Source organism: Trichoplax adhaerens, genomic scaffold (genome assembly GCF_000150275.1).
Source record: "Trichoplax adhaerens TRIADscaffold_1 genomic scaffold, whole genome shotgun sequence".
Taxonomy (NCBI): Eukaryota; Metazoa; Placozoa; class Uniplacotomia; order Trichoplacea; family Trichoplacidae; genus Trichoplax; species Trichoplax adhaerens.
Window position 1 is genome coordinate 9150359 of NW_002060943.1, and position 18050 is coordinate 9168408.

General features: G+C 34.6%; 2 protein-coding genes across 2 annotated transcripts; one reads left to right on the forward strand and one right to left on the reverse strand.

The window, feature by feature from the left end:
- Nucleotides 1-835: 835 nt before the first annotated feature.
- On the reverse strand, nt 836-10080 carry TRIADDRAFT_19964 (uncharacterized protein; the record flags this gene model as incomplete). Its single annotated transcript, XM_002108851.1, has 30 exons — nt 836-925; nt 997-1062; nt 1143-1268; nt 1399-1547; nt 1835-1983; nt 2670-2836; nt 2921-3046; nt 3148-3192; nt 3351-3472; nt 3546-3724; nt 3948-4026; nt 4173-4311; nt 4470-4647; nt 4754-4855; nt 4974-5017; nt 5107-5211; nt 5393-5537; nt 5719-5777; nt 5868-5909; nt 6001-6084; nt 6197-6265; nt 6437-6538; nt 6651-6714; nt 6809-6919; nt 7085-7224; nt 7461-7602; nt 7878-7969; nt 8323-8485; nt 8724-8869; nt 9931-10080. 30 exons carry the CDS (start codon nt 10078-10080, stop codon nt 836-838), a joined length of 3375 nt encoding a protein of 1124 aa, XP_002108887.1.
- A 4294-nt stretch (nt 10081-14374) lies between these two features.
- Nucleotides 14375-17549, forward strand: TRIADDRAFT_49736 (uncharacterized protein; the record flags this gene model as incomplete). The annotated part of the gene is made up of 7 exons (XM_002108121.1): nt 14375-14458; nt 15343-15622; nt 16412-16653; nt 16852-16935; nt 17061-17120; nt 17248-17392; nt 17515-17549. 7 exons carry the CDS (start codon nt 14375-14377, stop codon nt 17547-17549), a joined length of 930 nt encoding a protein of 309 aa, XP_002108157.1.
- Nucleotides 17550-18050: the final 501 nt, after the last annotated feature.

Consider the following 18050-nt stretch of genomic DNA (forward strand, 5'->3'; position numbering starts at 1 on the left):
GCTGAAAAAATAATATTGTAACTGGCTGATAAACAAAAAATCTGCTTTATCGCTAATGTTTAAAATATGATTAAAAGACACTGTAGTAGTCATCTTACAGAGATTGTGACTTTTGTTCTGGAACTTCGTCTTCGGTTCGCATTACAACGTCTACCGAAATTCCACGTTCTAGTGGACTCGTATCTAATTTCTGCCTGGCTCGAACTTTATCTACCTAAGCAAACCATTCATAAACTCTAGTTATGTTTTAGTTATTAAAGATGTCATCCGCAGTACTTTACTATTGAGCATAGAAGTAATAGCTGAATATCGCTGTAAAGGACTTTAATCATAATATTTAAAGAAAAAAACAAATTCTTTTTAACATGAAGGTCTCTATGTCACACTACCTACCAAATTAGCTATTCCATTACCATCACCTTTGTTAGACTAAGTAAAAATTTAAAATTATCAGGCAGGTTAAAAACTAGCATTCTTACAGTTAGAGTTAGCAAACACTTAATACCTAGGCGTATTTTACGCGACACGAGTAAAAATATACCACGTCAATGCAATATACTGTTTATGTAGTTGGCTATTGCTTCAGGAATTATAGAAAGACCCGCTTATAATGAAGTTACTAACGCTACAATCAACATCAACGAGAAGTACTTGAACACTCATATCGTTTCAGTTAGAATTTATAGTACCTTTCGAAATTCATGTTTACGGATCATGACCCAGGCTCTGAATGTTATGAAGGTATAAGACAGAAATTGATGATTTGTCCAGTGAATAACGTAGTACAAAACAGAACTGTACTTCACACATTACTCTTTAGGTATATTTATGGACTTTACCTCTGTGCCGCTTTTCGAATCCTTTCGGTAACTTCCCCTGTCCGTAAGGTAATACCGAAAATATCTTCATGATATCTACCCCTTTCCTGTCGTATTGAGCGCATTGGCCGTTGATTAATCGTAATTCAAGGTCTTTAAATAGTAGTTGATTTCTTACCTTCATAGTTTTTACGTATTCTATAGCATCTTCTTGGTCGAAAAGTCCGTAGTCAATTAACAGGTTCTATTAATAGCAATAGTTAACCTAACATCAGAAATCATGACAGACAATGAAAGACAGTAACAGAAATCGCTAGCCTGAACCTGAATCGTTCTTGAGACATCAGCTGCCATAGAGACATCACCACATACATAGATATGTCCGTCCTCATCTAAAATCGTATGTAATAAATCTCCACCGTGATCCTTCATTAAATCTTGTACGTATCGCTGTCGTAAAGATATTAATAATGTTATTGCAGTCAGCAAAGCCGTGTTTAAAGGGCGTGATAAAATAAATAGAGCATTGATTATTACTAAATTATACTCGTTATCAAAGAAACACGGTTACAATCTTAACCTTTTGTTGGCCAGGTTCTCTAGAATAGGCCTTGTGAACTACATCGAGTACACCATTTGTTAAACAATCTTTCAATTCGTCCATGTAAATATCGTCCTTAGTTGATTCTCTGCATCCAAAGAATAACGTCATTTTACCAAATCTAGTTTCTAGATCTTCGTTTTCTGTAGGTGTTAATGGGGGAGTATCAATGCCGGTTGGAATTTCAGTATCTTCATAATCTACAGAAATATGTAGCAATTTAGAACATCATTAGTTAAGGTTTTTAATTTTAGAGCAGAAAGGTTTGCATACATCATCGAGTCGAATCAGAGAATATGAGGATTGGAAGATTCACTATCTAATGTTTGTAAATTCTGTATGGCTAACCATCTTTACGCCACAGCTGAATATAATATAACCATGCACGTCAAAACATCAAGCTAGTAGAGTGTACCTTTAGTAACCGTAACAGGAAATGCTGCTTCTCTATTCTTGTCTGCTAGTCTCTGCTGCCAAAAACTTCTAAATGGAGCAATTCCGGTTCCAGGTCCAATCATAATTATAGGAACTGACTGATCAGGCGGCATACGAAAACCGTGTGCTCTATTACGAGATTGTATAAAAGTATAATGAGCATAGCTGATATTAAGATTTCAAATCATCTACAGAAGTCTATTTGCATCTAAAATTCCAATCTGTTGATGAACAAGCACTAGCAAATGTTGAAAGGTAAATATACTCTTAACCATATCAATCGGTCTAAGAATACACTATATTTGTGAATATTTCTTGCAGAGTATTAGTAACCTACGGTACTGAGAACCGCATAGAACCGATCAAGTAGGCAACAGGGTTTCTATGGTACTAAATAAACATGTACTTAATATACCAATTACGCGGTATGAAAGGCTAGCTTCAACTTGGCAGTTCACGTCATTTACTAAGATTTAAACACGACTGTGCAGTATAGAACCGTAAAGAAAAACTAAACTCATTAGCCTACCGTTTTGCAAACAGAAGAAGGTCTAATAATAATACATAAAAACTCTGAAATACATTTGATTTGTTGCATTAATTCTCTTCTTTAGTTAAATGAGATTCTACTAATTAAATAAGAATACATTCATTAGCAGTATACTCGATCTAATTTACTGTATTTAGTTTTATTTCTTCGGGACTAGTAACAACTTTAGTTGAGTAGGAAACATCCCGTCAAACTACATCAATAAATTCATTCAAAAATGTATATGCAAATATTTGTCAGTATCTTAAATTTTAGATTTACTCACGCTCTTATAAAACATGGAACACTTTCTCCTTCTTTTAACGAATTAAGCCAATTCGAACAAATACCACGACGTAGCTTACCTGACTTTGTGTGATAAGCAACTACAGATACCGTAATATGAATCTCATCCGGGGTCATTGCCATAGATGATGAAATTGAATAGTAACGCTAGGAAGTAACGTTAATTTTGTCAATTTCAGAGGTCACCAGACAATCATATACTAATTAAGATTTAAAGCAAGATATATCTACTTGTTTTAATCTCGGCAGCTTCAACAGAAGCAAAGTTGCTGGTAATCGTACGGAGGGAAATTCTTCAATTACATCAATTAAACCTGGATTTTTCCAGAATTTCCAATCTTCATACTCTTTTGAACCCTAGGGCAACAATGGTAAAACTTATCCACATCGATTACAGGTGAGATGCTGAAAATATTGAAATTCAAGATGTTACTAATATATTTTTTTAGTGGAAGTACTTTTGCTAATTCTGCAAGTTTATTCCGATCATTTTGGTCCATAGCCTATAAGAAATATACAAAAACATCAGCAGCTTTGATAAGTAGTAATATATACGGCGATACAAATGAGCGGTGAATAATCTCGTATATAAATGATAGTATTGCTAAAAGATTAGATGCATTCTTGCCATCTTAGATCATTAACTAATTTATCGCATTACCAGACTAGTCAAACAGTGCAAAAATTGTGGCGTTGGCGGAGAAGTAATATCAATAAATCGCATAAATGCTTCTCTTAGCGTAAAAGTGGCCGGCATATGAGTGTCAACAGTCCAAATACCCTCTGATTATAAGAATGAGATAACAAAACTTTCATATAGCGTACATCAAAATTTTTAATAACAGTTAATCATTACCGTTACTTAAATACTCCAGCTGAGTAGTAATATCTGAAGATTCTTTATCAGCTAGTTTGCGTAATAGTTGATCCACTATTTCCGGATCGTTACGTGGGAAAACTGATAAATGATCACCCGGAAAGTAGCACAAATTGGATTCGCTTGCCTTTTTCAGTTTAACAAGTACGGTAGAACGCCTAAAATAATGCAGTCAATTTTGCTCGATTGAATATTAATACATACAGTATACTAGTAGTATGAAACACATCGATCAAGCTGTTATAATATACTATCAATGAATAATTGCGTAAGATAGATTTAAATCGATCAATAGTCAGTTAAATCTTATTACAAACAATTAATTAATTAAACTAAAATTGTAACCGCTATTATATGAGTTTACAAATTGATATTGCTCACAGTGAAGATGATGACTGTAAATTCGTAACCGAAAGAACGGTAAGGGGTTCAATGTGTGTTGAATGAAGTTCAGATAAAGCTGATAATAGTGCCAGTAACAGAAATTAAGTAATAGAATTTAAATTAAAATTAATAAGTTATAGAGTTTTTCAATTGCAATTAATTTTTAAACATCGCGCTTAAGAATTTCTTAATTTATAACTACAAGAACTACAATTGAATCACCTTCCAAGAGTCCTGCTGCTGTCTTCTTTTTATCAAATACTAGCCGAAAATTATTCTCCGACCAAGATGGTATAGTTGTTAGTGAGGTAGTAGCATCTGAATGATCCACTGCATCAATACAGAATGTCTCACAAGCAGCCTTACAAGTCAATATGTACATTGGAAGTTCAATCAAAATAAGAAATTTAATGATTATTATATATTAGCAGATGTATATACAACCGCGATAAATATTTAAAAAAGATAAATCGAATGATTATACACAAATCAATAGTCCGGTTATAACTGATTAAATACCCGAAAAGCTTTTCCAGCCCACGACCTAAATGATTCCTCCTGCCCGCAAAGTTCATCCCCTTCCCCTAAAGGACAAATCCTCTCACCACCAAAGTCGCGCAGTAAAGTATCTAGCGATCTCCCAAATGCACAAAAATTTTCTCCGTACGCCCGGGATCCTAATGCAAAAACGGAATATCTACGCAAGCATAGTTCATTAATGCATTTCTGATATCATTTGATCATATTCTACATCATAATAGATGCAGTACGTTCAGTGAAAGTGCTACTTTCTGCTAACTTACTTTACATTTATCATAAACGAAGAAGTTCGATCTTCAGTTTCGTTGGCGCGCAGCTTACTTTTACGTCTTGGTAAATGTAAACTACCAGTTCTAGAGGCGTTTCTATTTAAAAGTAGATAAGTGTTTTGTAGCGTTATTATATAAATAACTATAATTTGCCCTAAGTAAACCGTTATATGATATTGAAACAAAATTTTAATCTACAATCGCTCTCGCTAACAAATCTATTGGATGTGCCCGAAAATGTAATCTTCTACCAAATTCCTAAATATTAATACGTTAATATGTGTTAAGACCTAAGACGTACTGGATAAGGCGAAAAGGAAAATTTTTATGTTAATATAATGTGAAACCTCGCCGTTATGTGGTGCTTCAGCATTACCAAAAGTGCTAGCTACAATAAAGACTAACTTCTCATAATCCAAGTTACTAAAATCATAGTCTGCCATACAAACGACCTAAATGTTCACCAAATTATAAAAAAAATAAAGATCTAATATGGCAACAGGTCGAGTAATAGCTACAGGTCTAACTTTATTTTCAATATCACAAAAAGTTCTAAGAAAGTTTGCGCAGCTACTCTAATTATCGATCAGCAGTTCATATCATAAATCACATCCGCCGCCCAGTAAGTCTGACCTTAGCATCAAATTTAATATCAAGTAACTTCTTTAACATCTTAGCATATCTTTCTGAAGTTCCGGTTTCAGTAGCGTATAAAATTGTTGCCCTAATTCGCTTTGCTAATACCTTACCCATTAAGTCTGTAGAGACTACAACAAGCCTGCAGAAGTAGATGGATAGATAAAAGACGTTAATTCTGAAAGATTTTAGGCCGTTTCACGTAAAATTAAAGTGAACATTCTTTCTAATAATAACTTAAATAATGCGGTCGCTATCGGTATTCAAAATATAAATTGAGAGCCAGCGACTGTTACATGATAATAAATCATACTACTAATTACTTGGCGATATCTTTAAATTTTCGCTGAGACCCCTTGGTATGAATTTTCCATGGATCTTCCTAAAACAAAGAACATACGTTCATGATTTATCAATATCAAATAGATGGCATGTACGTTAAAGTTGGTTCTTGTATTGACTCTAGGCTAACCTGATACTCAAACGATGGCTTGATTTTATAATTCAACATTTCCTGTATGGAAAATAATTCTACTTTTAATGATATATATGTCGAATACCTAGACCCGTCAATGTTTTTAAGATCGTCATTTCCTTTTCTTTACCTGATGATACACTTTTGTCGCTGATCCTGATATCGGAGGAACTATCCATACCCAATCAGCAGGACAGCCACCGCGTAACTTTTGCTGTTGAGCGTTAATGCATGAAATATCCATTAGCTTAATACATACTGCTCTGTAGCAGGCTTGTTATATATATATGTATCTATTGTAAGCAATAACTTAGAATGTTTTCAACCTCATTGTCTAAATGTTGCATAAACGTATTTGAAGCAGTATGATGGTCAACCAAGGTGACTTTATGTTTCTTAAGTAAACAGAACGCGGGAACAGATTATCGTTATACGAAATGATTAGTTAAATGTACACTTGTAGGATCAATGCGGCAGTTTAGGATACGATGGTAGCTATTACATTATCGCGAAATATATTGCTATTCTACGCCTTTCATCGAATTTCAGTATAAGATTTTACTAACCAGAAAGCTATGCATAACTGCACGGTTTAGTTCCACTATTGCTTTATCTCGCCATAACGTTGTCTCACTTCGAGTATCAAGTTTTAGGTATTGAGCAACCGGCTACGGATAGAATGCAAGATTATTATCGTGTTAATCTGCTAAGAACCTACGTTCCTCTTAACAGAATCATTTATAACAGGCATAAAAGTTAATGAAATGTCAGCATATGTACTTTACACAAATTGTATCGATTAGTATCCCCTAAGTCCCTAGCGCCAATTTCGGTCACCATATACCTAAGCACACAAACGATAGATCAAATTTTTTTCACTTACACCAGCTGCACATAACCATTTTCCCCTCATAATAATGTTACTATGTAATACGTACCATCCATTAAAGGGGCAAGCTGGAAATTCCACCCCTCCAATATCGAGTAAAAGACACGAGACTGCTGGTAACGCATACCATCGCAGTTTAAGTTCCTCAAACCAATCATACCTAATCAAGTTTCAAAAAATAGGTACAAGATGTGTAGAACCTTAAACTATTTGGTAACCATCTATAAACAACATGACTATAGATAGCTATTACCAACAGCGATGAATTAATGATCAAAGTTTTACTAGCACAATATTAAGTTCTTACTAGTTTAAGAAGACTTACTCAGGATGAGAAATAGGCACTTCTAGAATTAATTCTTCGGGTATTTCAAATAAGTGGGGTTCGGTTCCGTTAGCTTGCAATAGAAGTGGTAACACATCGAACATGCCTCCATTACCTCGCCAACCATACGATTGGCATATCTAATATTATTCATCAATGTAACCGAATAATTATTAACTTCGCTGCATTCTTTGTATATCTATTTATACAATTACTAGCTGGAATTAAATTGATTCTAAAGCAAAATTAGGCGAAAATTGTATCTCATCACACTATGGTAGTACTATGTACTATACACTTTAATTTGAATAGACAAGGTCATAAACTCCTATATATGAACACCATCTGGCTGATACTTGTTATTTGATGTTAGTACCTTTGTAAATTCGATATTTGAAGGATCACCTATCACAGAACCGTCAGCTTGCTCATATCCTGCGTAGCGAATTAGCTGAACATTCCAAACACGAAAATCATGCATACTATCACGTCTTGGGGGAAATACTGTGATCGACGACCTGTTTATTTCAATAAAATTACCAATATAGTTCAAAAGTGGGACTAAAATTTTTTCTACTATTTACTTTCTAAAGAAACAATTTATGTTTTAGCAGTCACAGCAAATAAATTTAAAGATCTACCAATCGCTGACAATATGTTACAATTTCTGATAATAAGGATGATAATATAAACTCTAATCTCTTTCAGGTTATGCGAATATTGTACGATATCTCAATTGGCATTGACAGGCAATCAAACATTACAATACAACTGATAAGATTATATTACAAACCTTATATTACCCTTATTGGTGGCGTACTTTACATGATCAGTGATAGCATTAAACATATCTTCTGGTGTAACTGCATCCCTTGCATCAAATACCTACAAGTTAGAATATATATTGAAAAATATAAGCAATGACAGCGATTTAATAAATTTGTAAAAAATTCTTCTTGCCTAATAAATCCTACAATACACCATGCAATGTGACTATAACATATGTGAAAGCAATAAGTAGTGATGCTTTCATGCCGGTAAATAATATGTCATATACTGTACGTGTGCTATAAAGTAGCAAGTTACAGCAAATTAATATGATACTATAGCAGTATTAAAAAGTGTTAATCAATCTTTTTACATGTTGCACTCCATATTTTAAGAAATGAAAGATACGTTTTAGGATAAGGAAATTATGAAGTAGATCAAGTTATGCTTTTGCAAGGTACTGTACAAACATGTAAATTCCCCCATTGAATGCGTCCAATACATCGAGAAGCATTTCTCCAAGCTAGTCTGCAACCGTAAGTTAACTCTTGCTCTGTAAGTTCGTAAAGTCCTTTGGCTTGGATTTCATCAATTACATCAGCTTGGCGCTTTAAGTGAGCTTCCGTATTTTCCCTACGAAGTAGTATTTTATTGTGAACCCATCGTTTAAATACATATCAATTGTAACAGCTTCTTAAGTTGCAATAGATTATTCAATTATTATAAACTCTATTTCGCTTCGTAGATAATAAGCGAACTACAAATTACAGTACTGTGATACGTTGTAAATTGATATACATTTCTAGTACAAATGGTCTAATTCGGTCAAGTTACTATGCTAAATTGTGAAATATTTAAATTACGTGATTACTTCCGAAGCGATGCGTAATATTCCATCAAGAAATCTTTAGCTTCTTTAATTACTACTTCTTTCGGCTTCAGACCATTATGTCGCTTCGTTTGACTAGGAACTTGCATTAACGATCCTAAGCATCTTCTGAAAGTACAGCCAGGGGTCTAATCCATTAAATAGATTCGTAGTTACCATTTAATTGTATACCATGGAAACAATTGGTAAGTTATTCAGATCATACAAATCGTGATTCTGATAAACAATATATACACATATTTATATAATCTATAGATTTACGGGTATAGTCTGTAATTGTGTCGGAGGATCAAGCAATAAAATTCGGCTATACGACATACGAGTTAATTTAATTTTACATTGATTCTATACTAGTAGCTTTTAATTACAGCTATCAGCTTTATGATTAAATCCGGGTACGTGTAAACATCAGCAGCATGCCAATGATACGTTTCAGAGTTAAACTAATGTAACATAAGAATTCTCAATATCTCCAATGCTTTGTTTTATTACTTTTCTTTTAATACTTCTAGGGAGGGTATAAAAAAGTACTAAAATTATTGGGTGAAAGGGTAGAATTATCGTAGTTAGCTTATAACAGCGATAAATAGGCAATGACAGCTATCACCAATTCCTGTTACTACACGAATAGTCCGAATTTTTGATACGTTTCTTGGATTTTCCAATAGTACGAGTGTGAGCCCACTAATCTTATTCGTCATTGAAGCGTATTTAAGACATAGGAAATGGAACTAATAGTAGTGTATATGCAATATACTGTACATGTATCCAGAATATCAACAATTTATATGGGTTAAAGGTAAAATATATTGAACATTCATGTTATTAATGCGTCTCTTATCAAGTAGTAAATTAGCCAATCAAAACGGGATAGAATCACCATGTCCGTGATAGAAAACGGATATAACATTTTATGTATTGGAATAAATATATCTCTCTCTCTCTCTATATAGTATCTCTATATAAAATAATTGTGTTCGAATTATATTTTTTCTATGGTACAGTATCGCCACCAATCAAATTTGTGCAAATCACTCATAATAATATAGAATTGATTACTATGCTTTCTTGACTCACTTACTAATATACGCATATACTAGTGTTTTGTTAAATGCTAATTTCTGACTCCGACTCCGCTGCGGAAAATTGCAATCAACTTGTATCTAAATAATCCTATAATTATACTAACCGTAGCTGCTTGCTGATGAAAAGTGTCGGTATTCTGCTCGCCTGTTAGTAAATTTTGCAGGCGTATGAAGCTTGGTCCATTAGAATCACTGTTCGGTGAGGACACAGTCGCAGGACTTGGCCATAGCCATTCTTGACTCTTACCATCCATATCTGCAGTATGTGACTGTGTTCAGCTGTAAACATGAGCATACTATATTAGATTGTCATTATTATCCGTATTTTGTATCTGCGTACTTTAAACACATATTCCGCACTTACGTAATCCCTATACTACAAAATATGTGTTAAGTCGGACGGACTAAGTAGTCTATGGTCAGATTAGAATTAATTATGCAATGGTGTAGAGTGAAGGGCTTTCATAAAGGTATGTATTATTGGAATACGTATACTTTTCCGATACTCTTGGTTGTAGTAAGAGTAAAAGGGGAAAAGCAAGATTCCAGAAAATAGATTACTGAACTGTACAGTTAAGGTGTAGTATACCAAAGATCCATTTAGTAATTCATGCTAGAGATTCTTTACCTGACTGTACTGTATTAATTAATTCAATACACTAGAATTTTTTGGAAATTTTGTCAACCTGCAACCAGTATAATTATTGTAATCATAGTTGCGTGCTAGCAGGGATATAGTAGAAGTCAATTTTTCTGAGAAACCTTGGCACGTAGATGTCAGCAGAAAAAATAATTGATGATTAGGTTCTGATGATGTAGCGATCCCTGACATAACCAACGTATGAGTATCTAGTGTTGATGCGTTGAAGCGCTACAGGTGGTAAATGACACGTTTCAGATAAAAGAGGGATTTAAGCCTGTAAAATATGAACTAAAGCAGACTAATAAGCACCAAAGTGAATTTTCTTAATAGAGGTGGATCAACAAGTACGTACAGTATATCTACAGTATATATAACATCGATATGCGCGTATAAAAACTGTAAATAAGTTAGCCAATTGGTGAAAGTAGATTAGAGTATGGTCACGTATGACCGCCGATATTGTATAGTACAGGACTGTATGGTTCAACTATATCATACACAAGTTATCATAGGCACCGTGTCTACTAGAGTCTTAACATTTCCTATCGACCGATGTATAGTACATCCGGATATACGATGACTGCTGTATTAATAATAACTTTAAGTTTCAAATCTTTTACCGTGCGGCTGTGTAATGTGTATGTAGGTTCATTTAATTTTATTTCATTTAATGACTTGTCAATAAATACATACTGTATACGTCTACAGTAGTATATAATTGTTGCTTCATTGATCCATTAATTAAATTAAAATTAAATAACATTGTATACCATCGCGTATAGCATACCAACATTGATACAAGTTAACTTGGTTGTATTGCCAATAAAAGCTTACCTGCCCCACCAGAAAGATTCAAAAAGGAAAATACTTGTATCGATTTTCAACGAATGAAACTCTTCTTGCAATCCGAGAGAGATTTTGCGTATTTCGATGAGTCGATGACTAATCCGCGATATCACACTAAATCTACCTTACAATATGATCGTGAGTTGACGTAAGCGGAGTCATTGTGACTTATGTCAATAACAGCATAACATAAATACTTTCCCGAAAGCATGGCGTGGGCTGGGTCTATGGTCCGAGCGCTCTGGTTTCCACGTTTCCACCCGACTCAGAACTGAGTCAGACGTTTAGTCCAGTAGGGTACAGTGTACAGTACTGTGGAACTACAGTATAAAATACTGTAAACCACTGGACTGTACTGTAGGCCTGATCATTTTGCATGGATTTTTTTATACTGTACAGTACACTTCGTTTAAGCTGTCCTACTGATATACTGTACAGTACTGTACTGTACTGGCGTGTAGAGTACAGTTCCTTCCAAATACTTTTCCGAAAGCATGGCGTGGGCTATGGTCCGAGCGCTCTGGTTTCCACCCGGCTCAGAACTGAGTCAGACGTTTAGTTCAGTAGGGTACAGTGTACAGTACTGTGGAGACTACAGTACAGAGTACTGTACAGTTCCTTCCAAATACTATACTTTTCCGAAAGCATGGCGTGGGCTATGGTCCGAGCGCTCTGGTTTCCACCCGAGTCAGAACTGAGTCAGACGTTTAGTCCAGTAGGGTACAGTGTACAGTACAGTACTGTACACTATACTATACACTGTACATGCAAAGCATGGCGTGGGCTACAGTATGGGCCGAGCGCTCTGGTTTTCACCCGACTCAGAACTGAGTCACAAGTTTAGTCCAGTAGGCTACAGTGTACAGTACTGTGGAAACTACAGTACAGTACACCACTGGACTGTAATGGCGTGTACTGTATACAGTACTGTACAGTACAGTACGTACAGACGGTACAGTACAGCTCCTTTCAGACCAGACGGTGAGTCGGCGACACTCATAAGGGAAGGACTGTACTGTCTGTAATGCACTGCATGGGCACTGGCACGGACCACTAAAAGAAGGCCTTTCTACTGTGTAGCCTGGGGCAGTGGGGAGGGACTTGTTCTTCAATAAAGTCTCTACGTACAGTTTTACTGGCAAAAGCAAATGTCCATGTCTGAAATATTTTGCACAAAATACAGTGTAGAACATGTACACTAGAGACCGTTGGACATGGACTACTCAATATACTGGCCAGAGAAGTATTTTTTGTAGTCCATGGTACAGACAGTATGTACATCTCTTCACTACCGAACAACTGCAGTATCAAGCTACAGTTGTTATGCCTACTTTATTGAGCTCGTTTTGACACACCAACATTCTATTTTGTACTGTACAGTGTATAGTGTACAGTAGACGTAAGCGTATTTCACATTTGATTGAATTTATTTATTTACTTACAGTTAATTCAATTTATGTCAAGTTGGAACGCCTTCTCTGATTGCCGTGCAATGAATATAGTTTACAGTTGCACATATAGCTAATCCAGCTAATATATTCTACAGTAAGTGAGGACTTAGGAGAGTGGGAGAGGCTCTTTTCACTTTTCGACGCTCTGCATCAACTGCAGTTACAGTACCACTCAGTACAGTACAGTACTGCGCCGTACTGTAGGTTTTCACTACAGTACTGTATGGAGAGGTTTCCAGGATCGACTAGTCATTGACACTGCATGGACTAGTCCATAGAACAGTATACTAAGTACAGGCCTTATTTCACTTTCTCACACAGTACACTACTACAGTACTTTACGCTACTGCACTACAGTACAAGGCGAAATTGCATTTTTCCAAATGCTTGCTTGATATTACAGAGAGAGTATTTGTAAACCTTGCACATAGCACTTTACGGTAAGCTGAGAAGTAATTTACCCAAGTTAATTAACGTAAGTTCAATTAGATATCGATTTTTATTGGTATGTTTTAGCTATCAATTAAGCTACCTGTTCTTCAACATGAAATCGATTGACACCATAACAAGGATTGGGGTTTGTAATTGTGCTGCAAGTATAGACTGCAACTGCAGTGCGTTCAAATCGGTTCACCAATAAATTTCTTTTTCAAAATGTCCAACATCAACATGTTATAACTAGACTTGTACTGCTGTACTGTATAATGTACGTTAATGGAAAATTTCAACCACTCCCAAAATTCTTGACTCATAGAAAAGAAAATGATTAGCTTTTTAATGAATTTCTTTGCTTGATGAATTAAAATCGTATTTGGATATGCGTTACATGCTGACATTTTGAAATACGAACTACTGTATGATGGTACACGCAGCCATTTCAGCGCATAACCGGAGTAAAGACAGTCATTTATCAGTGAATTAAAGTATCGATGACACTTTGTTTTGTGATACTGTGCAAATGAAGTGTTCCAGTAAAAGATAACCCAACTTTTGGTAATGATAGTTTATAGCACATTATATCACGCTGCTTGCTAATTCTTTCTGAAATTCTTGGTCAATCAGCTCATATCAGGAAGATAATGAACAATAATGTCACCACACATATCCAGTAATTTATAGATGATCCGAGTAATTGGATCGATCTCGATCTCTGACTCAAAGCGAACAATCCACAATCAGTTTATGCCAAAGATTAGAAATTCCCATTATGCTTTTTTTTACTATCAAAGACTGGACTCTTCATGAAGTAGATGAATAGAGTACTAAGTGCCAAACACTGACTGCAGTGTATTTTAATAACGCAATATCGTAACTCTTTAGAAACACTTTACACAACGTATGGTACAATTTAGTGATCGGGGTAAAAATACCGTAAGAACAAAATTCGAGCAGTAAACATTGATCCATGTAGGAGTATAGTATACGCGTACGCATGTACGCACTAAAAGACTTACAATATTTACATACCGTTAATCATATTGTCGGCGTTGGTGATGCCAATCAATGCCATTACTAACAAAAATAATATAAAATACAGTAATATATTATCTTTCTTTAATCATACATATTATTATTATTATTATTATTATCAGTCAAAGTGGTAGCAATATGAGTTCAAGCGAAGACGAAGCTTTATTGCAGCAATTAACAACAGAAGAGCTAAAGGAGCTAGGCGAATACATTGATCCGGAGGTAGGAATCAATATTTCTAAGTACCGCTTGATAAAAGTAAGATTTAGCGTCAGGTTCAGGACTATTGCGTATTTCGTTCTTTTCATGATGAAAAGTCCTCTGATAAAGTAAAACGTAAATTGCTAGTAAAAATGATATGTTACAGTTGCTAGTGATTATAATTTTTTAGATACGATACTTTGGATATCCAAAATATAATATTATGCAATTAGCGGCTGAAAACCTATTAAAATATGAATACCTTGTCATCGCAATAACATGTATTAACAGCAATAATATAGGTACAGTATATCAGGGCTACGTACACTGTTTGTAGCCTGTGTAGTAGCGGGCTATATCGAGTCTCGAAATTCGATGTTAAGCTGTAGTTTAAGTCGTTTGTAGATGTTTTAGAGTGTAACATGTAATCAACAAGAGCAAACGTAAATCATTAAAATTTTTGGATTGTGAAAGCTTCCTAATTTGAAATAGTCTCTAATAATTCCCAAGTGTACGCGTATTGCAAAAAGAATGGACTTCTTAGCAGCCTGATGTTGTTTAACCCATATTATACAAAATTCTATATTTACGCTACAGGCCTCAATGCAGCAGTTATTAGTAGTAGACTTAGGAAATATTAATAATTAGCACTTCATGAGGGTGCTAGTAGGATAACGTTGTACAGTTTGCATTAAAATTACTACAGATGCATAAATATGGTATACGATATCATCGACTTCTAGAAGTCCATGATGATATATACGTAATTGCGTGTTTCCGCCATCACTATCCAGTATGCTATATACTGACCTACATACAAGATATAGTTAGCTTTATTTGGTATAGTCTAGGCATGAAACAAAATTTGAATTGCTTTTATAAATGAATTTTAATTCGGTTCCTAGGATCAGCTGCTACCTGCTGGATACCGCCAGCCTGATCAAACAGAAAAGGAATTAACTGGAGCTTTTGATCGTCAGCATCTTTTGGACTATATGAAGGAAGAAGCGTACAAGTATGAAGACGATGAAGAAGTTGTTCCATACGAAAAAAATGTTAAAAGAGGAAAGGTGTTTATTAACAAAAATAAACCTGAAATGCCTTCAAACAAGATTTTAGACTTTTCTGATGAACTATTAGCTGCCCTAGACAATGCTACCGATGCTGAAATCGCAGACTTAGCCAGTTAGTTCACTATATTTACGTTTTAATCAATTTTTATTGTCTTATGAAGATTAGATTCCGCGATACTTATCTGTTACAATATACTGCATTGTGTAGGTATTGTTGAATCAATTAAATTCTACTAACTATATTATGCGTATATTGGATCTTAATTATTAAAGGTTTAATTGGTGTCCATGGGATAGTGTATCATCGTGACGATGATAGTGAAAGTGAAGATGAGCTGTCCAAAGAGAGACGCAAAAAAGGTATCTTATTAAATTAAAATGGTAGCTACAGGACGTCGTATTTTATTTACTACTTCATGATAGCCTTGATGAACTTGGCAATACAATGGAATACAACTAATTAGAAATAGAGATTTCAGTAGTCCTTAGCCATACTCATAAGTAATGTGCCATGAAATGTCAATTTCTGACTCCGATTACGTAACAATTTAACCGTAATGTAAATATAAAGCTCAGTACTCCTCAATTACTCACAGAATCTATCTTATTTATAATGATTAAGCCACAGAAATGCGGCAATAGCTGAACAGTTTCAACGATCAATATTTGCTTGTACACTGTACATTATCACTAACGCTACAAGCATAGAATTAAAATCATGGTTTAGCTATATTAACTTTATGAAAAAATTCGGCATATTAGCTTAACAGTATATCTTTAATAACCGAAAATAGCGTACTTACTACTATAACTGAATAGAAAGTGCATAAGCTTCATGTATTATGTATGCATATGGTTGATACCTATTGATTAATGTGACATCAATTAATTTCATCAAAAGGTATTGTGAAATATGCAAAGTCGCGTGTTGAAGTACCAGATGAGCCTGATAATGATACTGATATAGATGAATCTATCGAAATGTTGAGAAATAATGATCCTAACTTGCGAGTACTGAACTTAAATAATCACAAAGAGATTAACGACAACAAGTTATTGGAAGTTATCAAAGCATTGGCCAATAATACATCCGTAAAAGTAATTGCTTTAGTTAATACTAAAATGCGAGATCATGCGGCCTTGGTAAGTAACTCTAATTTTAAAAATTTGTATGTAGGATGTGAAGATAAGAACTAGATCATCTCACTATTTACGAATACAATAATGTATAATAGTTATATAATATAATTAATTTATAACAAAGTTAATAGCGTGTACTATACGATTATGTCGTATCTCTATTATGACTTAGCGATGCATTTGCGTTATTGCCTTCTTTAGGAACTTAGTAAGGCTTTGATAAAAAATTCATCGATAGAAGAGTTGAACATCGAATCGAATCACATTTCTACAATCGGACTGTCGGTATATGCACGTTTGTCTTGTTGCGATAGAATGATATTAATGACCAAAAATACTACATTAACCCTCGATATCACTAATCCCACGAACGATACTAAAAAGGATTTTTTATTTATTTCACTTGGAAGGCCGTTGTAGCAACTTTAGCTACTAATACAACTCTGAAATGTCTTAAATTAAGCAATCAGGTATGATTGCATAAAACGTCATTTAAGTATAGTTTCCGTTCTCTAAAATCTTGCCCTCCGTATTTGAAAATTTTACGAAATGGAAGTCAATTTTTAGTAATTTTAACACGACATAATCACCTTTTAGAGTCAATCCTATGGAGCGAAGCTAGAAGAAGAGTCTGCAAAAGTTCTAGAGAATAACAAAACTCTACTAAAATTCGGTTTAACCTTTGGCTCTCCAGGCCCAAGGCAACTCGTGCATCAATACTTGTTAAGAAATAATGATTTCGGTAAGCCTAATGGAGTAAATAGTATCGTTTGAAAGCAACAACGATGAATTCGCTTAGATGCACTCACTACCCACTTCCAGAATGAAATGCTAAATTTCTCTTTTAATTTTATCTCAATCTAGCTCGAATCAGAAGAGTAGAAGAGGAGCAAGGTTAACTATATCAGTTTGGTTTTTATACATTCGAATTTTTGACTGTAACCTCGGTTACTGTAACTGACAGTGATCTATAGAATCATAGATAGATTGCAGTTTACCCTATTTTTATTTTCTGTAAACGATTAAACCATCAATTTGACATATCTATACATCTATGCCGCTGAGTTTTATTTTTTAACATAGTTTACAATTTTGCCGAAGTACCTTCTCTTAGACGTGTATGCGCAGGATAATTCGTAAACACTACCATATCGTAACTGGGTCTATAAATATTGGAACGTTTTATTTAATCTAACGTCTGCGTTATAAAATATGAATTCCTACGATATTCTAATGTAACTGGTGTCTAGGAAGCTAATACTATCTGTAATTATAATAAATCATACTTTGTCAATTAAAAATGGTTTAGACGAAGGCATGATCAATCTGACTAGGAAAACTGGAATAAAAAAACGCAACATTGCATCTTCATCTACGTAATTCAATCTACACTTTTTAGT